This window comes from Canis lupus, chromosome 2 (genome assembly GCF_011100685.1).
Source record: "Canis lupus familiaris isolate Mischka breed German Shepherd chromosome 2, alternate assembly UU_Cfam_GSD_1.0, whole genome shotgun sequence".
NCBI classification, from domain to species: domain Eukaryota; kingdom Metazoa; phylum Chordata; class Mammalia; order Carnivora; family Canidae; genus Canis; species Canis lupus.
The window spans coordinates 14538369-14544368 of record NC_049223.1 but is presented as its reverse complement, the minus strand read 5'-3'; the positions used below and the strand labels follow the sequence as shown (position 1 = coordinate 14544368).

The 6000-nt window shown below is 40.0% G+C and overlaps 1 protein-coding gene across 1 annotated transcript in view; it reads left to right on the top strand.

The window, feature by feature from the left end:
• The first annotated feature begins 3554 nt into the window (after positions 1 to 3554).
• The window catches only part of MTPAP (mitochondrial poly(A) polymerase), a 29142-nt gene continuing 26696 nt past the window's right edge, over positions 3555 to 6000 (top strand). The window contains exon 1 of the mRNA XM_038529915.1: positions 3555 to 3749. Within this exon, the coding sequence (XP_038385843.1) occupies positions 3596 to 3749 (154 nt within the window). The 5' untranslated portion in view covers positions 3555 to 3595. The remainder of the gene's footprint in view (positions 3750 to 6000) is intronic.

Here is a 6000-nt window from a genome sequence, read left to right as displayed (position 1 = left end):
TGCAAGAATAACAAGATTGGTTTAACACCTGAATATTAATCAATGTAATATACCATATTAAAAGAATGAAAGACAAGAGCATAAGGTCGTCTCGATGGGTGTAGGAAAAAAAAAAACAAAACAAGACAATCCAACACCCTTTTATGATGAAAATGCTTAACAAACAGAAAGGGAAGGGAACTTCTTCAACCTAGTAAGGGTATCTACAAAACACCCACAGCTAACATCATAAACCATGAAGAAGACTGGATGCTTTTCCACTAAGAACAGTAACAATACAGGATGTGCATTCTCATCACCTCTATTCAACACTGTACTGGAGATTCTAGGCAGAGTAATCAGGCTTAGAAAATCTAATTAGATTTAGAAAAATCTAATGCAGCTACAGGAAAAACTATTAGAATAAAAGTGAGTTATCAAGGTTACTGGATACACTATCGACATACAAAAATCAACTGTGTATCTATTGCAATGAACATTTGATTGAATGTTCTGTCTTCTGGCAATGAATAATCCATAAACAAAATTAAGAAAACAGTTTCATTTATAGTAGCTTCATAATAAAATACTTAAAAATAAATTTAATAAGGGTAAGACTCATATGTTGAAAAGTGGAAAACATTGGTGAAGGAAATTAAAGAAGACCTAAATAAATGGAAGGGGCTTCCATGTTCATTTTTTAGATTTAATGTTCTTAAGATGACAATAGTCCTGAAACTGATCTACAGATTCAACATAATTCCTACCAAAACCTTAGCTGCCTTTCTGTCAGCAACTGAGAAGCTGATAGTAAGTTCATATGAAAATTTAGAAATCTGAAATAGCCAAAACAATCTTGGAAAAGAATAACAAGGTTGGAAAACTTGTACTTCCCGATTTAAAAAATTACTAGAAAGCTACATTGATCAAGATAGTGTGGTACTGGTGTAAGGATAAACATATATATCAATGAAATGGAATTAATTGAGAATCCAGAAATATGCCCAGGTATTTATGACCAACTGACTTTAACAAATATGCCAATACCATTTAATGGGCAAAGCAGAGTCCTTTAAACAAGTAGCACTAGGGCATTTAAGTCTGTGATCAATTTTGATTAAATTTTATATATCATATGAGTAGGCATCCAATTTCCTGGTTTTGCTTGTGGATATTCAATTTGTCCGAGTGCTATTTGTTTAAGGACTCTACTTTGCCCATTATTATAAATAATGCTGCTATGAACATTCACGTGTATCAGTTTTTGTGTGAACATATGTTTTCACTTCTCTTGGGTGTATACCTATGCATGGAAGTCTGGGCCATGTGGTGACTTTGTGTTAATCTTTCGAGGAAATGTCAGGCTATTTTCCAAACAGCTGCACCACTTTCATTCCCACTATAGTGTAAGAAGTTTCCAGTTTCTGCACATTCTCGCCAATACTTGTTATTTTCTGTTTTCATTTAATACCACAGTAATGCGTATGAGTAGTATCTCACTTTTGATTTGCATTTGATGAATTCTGAGCTCTCTTCATGTAATTATTGGCCATTTGCATATTTAAAGAAATATCTATTCAGATCCTTCACCCATTTTTTTATAAAGTATTTTTTGAGATTTTATTCATTTATTCATGAGAGACACAGAGAGAGAGGTGGAGACACATGCAGAGGGAGAAGAAGGCTCCCTGGGAGGAGTCCAACACGGGACTCAATCCCAGGACCTGGGATCACAACCTGAGCCAAAGGCAGATGCTCAACCACTGAATCACGCAGGCATCCCTCCTTCACCCATTTTTAATTGGATTATTTTTAGTACTCTTTTAAGAGTTCTTTATCCATTCTGGATATATTCTGGATATAAATCCTTATCAGATATACGATTTGCAAACACTTAATCCTCTTCCGTGGGTTGAACTTCACTTTTTTTGATGGTGTCCTTTGAAATATAAAGTTAATTTTGATGAAACCTAATTTATGTTTTTCCTTTTGTTGCTTGTTTAGTGTCCTATCTAAGAATCATTGCCTTACCTGAGGTTGTGAAGATTTACCCCTCTGTTTGCTTCTAAGATTTTACAATAGCCAAAAGATAGAAACAGCAGAAATGGATAACCATAAGTGGCATATCCACTGTTAAGAATAAGACAACAGGTCCAAAACAGAGTCACTTGTATAAGCCCTATGTACCCAAACCAAGACTTAATTAGTTTCAACTCTCCCAGAAACGGAATCTTAAGCCAGTGTACCACGAATCACCTGATCAGCATTAGTTAGTTAATTAGCCTGATAGAACTGGGACATCCCCTAGAGGAAAGTAACTTTGCAATAACCGATGCACTTTTTGCTTATTTTAACTTCCTTGTTCCTGCTCTCTTCTGCCTATAAAAGCCTTTTTTTTTTTTTTTTTTTTTTTGGTTTTTATTTTCAAGTCTTCCCTTCAGGCTCTAAGAGTCCTTTCTATCTGTTAGATTGGATGTTGCCCGCTTTGAATGGATTTTTTTTTTTGCTCAAATAATGTCTTAAAAATTTTTAACATGCCTCAATTTATCTTTTAAAACCATGTAATGGAATGTTATTTTTGGTCAGAGAAAAGAATGAAGCACTAATAGATGTGACAACAAGGAAGAACCTTGGAAGTATTACATCAAGTGAATGAAGCCAGTCACAAAAGCCACCTACTGCACGATCCAATTTAGATGAAATGTCTAAAATAGGCAACAGCACGGACAAAAAGGAGATACGTGGCTATTTAGGGCTGGGGGGGAGTGAGAGCTAATCTGCAGGAGGTTGCTTTTGGGGGTGATGAAAATATTCTTTTTTTTTTTTTAATTTTTATTTGTTTATGATAGTCACAGAGAGAGAGAGAGAGAGAGAGAGGCAGAGACATAGGCAGAGGGAGAAGCGGGCTCCATGCCCCGGGAGCCCGACGTGGGACTCGATCCGGGACCCCAGGTCACGCCCTGGGCCAAAGGCAGGCGCTAAACCGCTGCGCCACCCAGGGATCCCTGAAAATATTCTTAAAATGATTATGGAGACGTTGTGCAACTTTGTAAACAACCATCCAGAAGGGGTGGACTGTGCAGCACACGAACTGAAGCTCCACAACCTTGTTACATGAAAAAAGGCAAACTCTGTACCAGGTATTCTAGGTTTAACTCCCATCTCTGCCCCTGGTTCAGAAATGTTACTTAACTTCCGTATGTCCTCGTCTCCCCATAAATAAATAGAGATAACAGGTGTTCCTATCCCACGGGGCTGTTGTAAGGAGTAAGAGTGACTAGGACACTCCCAACAGTGTCTGTTGTCATTTATTATACTGTGAGTATAGATTCCCAGGTCCGTGCTGCTTCCTCATGACCTTGGTCTCTGGTTCTATTTTCACCACTGCTTCTGGTGGTGGGCTCGTTCTATTGGGGGAGGAGGCTTTTTTTTTTTTTTTTTTTTTTTTAAAGAGAACTGTGGGAGGGAAGAACAGAAAGGTCTGAAAGAAAGCAAAGGCATTTTCCTTGGGGCAGCGTTCACCTAGTTTGACCCTCGAGGCTTCCCGTTCCTTTCGTCCCAGCGCGCATGCGCGGGAGCCCGTGCCCTTTCGTCGGCTGCTTCTGCTGCTTTGACCATGGCCGCCCGCCGCGTGGGGATGTTGGCCCGTTTACTCCTCTGTGCCCAGAGAAGTCAAGTCTTGCGTCCCACCCACAGGCTTCTCAGTTGCCCAGGAACGGTGGCCGCAGACGTTAAGAGAGAAGAGCAGTCTTCAAGGAGTGTGGAGACAGGTGATGGCGCCGCGTTCTCGGCTTGCTCTGTATCCGCGACCCACGGCGGGCGAGGGAAGGGGAAAGAGGCTGGGCTCGCGGGCGAGCTCGTGGCTTGTGCTTATGGCCGTGGAGCCTTTGGCGGTAGGGTGAGGCCGTGTCCCGTCCTCTGATCTCATCAGGGGAACGCTCATGGCTCGTGGTAGTGTGTGTGTGTGTGTGGGGGGGGGGGTGATGTTTCTTTTAGAATGTGTGTGCGCTGTGATGACACTATTTTAATGTTTGTGAAGTTCAGGCCGAGAGTACGGCTTGCTAATATTTTCTAATTTGTCAAGGTGACGTTCCCAGTGACAGCAGTGATGCCATACGTCCGTCACTTGCTTCAATCACAAATGTATCTGATTTTACAAGTTGATGGAGGACGAGTACAGTGAAGTGTTAATGAATAACAGTAGTCGCGGCTCCCAAGTGTAGGGTTCCGCCTGTGGAAATGACTGCCGTCTGCTTTATTCTTTGGGTTATTTTGATGACCTCATAACAGATCTGCATTCCCCGGCACACGCTGCTGCCCCGCAGACGGTCTAAATTTATATGCTTCTCTGTGTATTGAGAAGCCTGCTATTACTGAAACCCGCTTGTGACCCAAGAGCTGCGCGTGTCTTATTTACAGTGTTTAAAACAATCTAGCAATGAATGTGTCCACCGTCTCCACCTACCAGGTGTACAGAGAGGCCCAAAGAGCTAAGTAACTTGTGCAAGGTTATGTTGCTGAGTTTATTTAGACCACAGATCAAGTTAAGGAAAATGTTGATTTCGGTCATTTCTTGGGACGGTCGTTTTAAGAGATGAAATTATTTCTGGGGATGTTTTTTATAGTAGGCTAAAAAGTAAAATGTTCCCCCCTAAAATAAATGGTAGGCTTGATCTTCTCATCATATTTATCTGTATAAATAAAGATTCATGTTGACAGGGAGTGAGGATTGTTACTTAATACGATATTTCATTAACCTCCTGATTGGATTGTATTTGGTAGAAGCTGCTTCTGTTAAAAATTCTTGAGTAACTGAAAATTTGAGTAAGGATTCTGCCAAAGAAGCTATTGTGATTTAACATCCGTATAAGTGGTTTAAATTTGGGAGTTTTTTCTTACGCTCTTTGAGAAATACAACTTTGTAAAGTTGGCATGGCAGGAGTTACTACTGCAGTTTATAGATGAGAAAGTAGGCTAGTCCAAGTGGCTAATTCGAACTTAAATAATTAAGTAGCAAAGGTAAGGGAAAAACCTGATTCCAAGGCTATACTCCTCATTTCATACAGTTTTGTTGTTTTTCTTAGGAAACATGTTTCATTTCCTATCATAACTGGCTAAGTATTCAGAGACTCTTGTGGTGCCTAACAAAATCTTTGTCCGAATTTCTTTTTCCTTTTTAAAAAGAGAAGAAGGTAACTGCACCTTAGAGTCAGTAGCATAACATTTTGTAATTGGAAAGAACTTGAGAAATTTTCAATTGAGGTTTCCACTTAGTGTGAAAACTTGTTGGAGAACATTTCCGGTAATGTTTTCTAGTAACAAGAAGCACACTATTTCATAAATCAGCCAATTCCATTTTTTGGTCAGGCTCTAATGGTTGGAAAATGTTTGTAATGAGCTAAAATGAGCTTAGTTTTGACTTAGCTTTCATTTCAGTAGTAGAAAAGAACCTTGATTCTAAGAGTAAGAATATACAGTATATTATTCAGGAATCTTTTGCGTGCAGGTGACAGAATTAGCTTGGATTAGCTTAAGTATGGGGGGAGGATATACCAACTCCACTCATTTAACCAAACTCCAGAGAGAGTTTAAGGTCAGCTGGATGGATATGGCCAATGTGCGATATTTTCCTCAGCTGTTGTTTGGTAGCCTCCTTATCTCAAATTCGTGTACTTGAAGGCCTGGCCGCCAGCAGCTTCCTGTTTACTTGCTTGTAGCCTTCTCCAGAAAGGAGAATAAAATATAATCTTTTACCTGAATTTGAAGAGTTCTAAGAAAGAGCTTTTGATTTATCACAACTCCCCCATCTCCACCACCCCGCACCCTTTGGACCTAGAGGAGCTATCCAAAATGGTATGATAACGTTAGCCGTATCTAATGGGCTGAGGGTCAGTGCTATAGGTAGGATACCCCTGCAACTTCACAGAGCAGTTTTCTACAAGCAGGGATACGCTGTTGCTAGAACAAAAGGGACAGATTAATTCTGTAAGTGGCTATCTAGACTATTGGAAAAAACTGGTG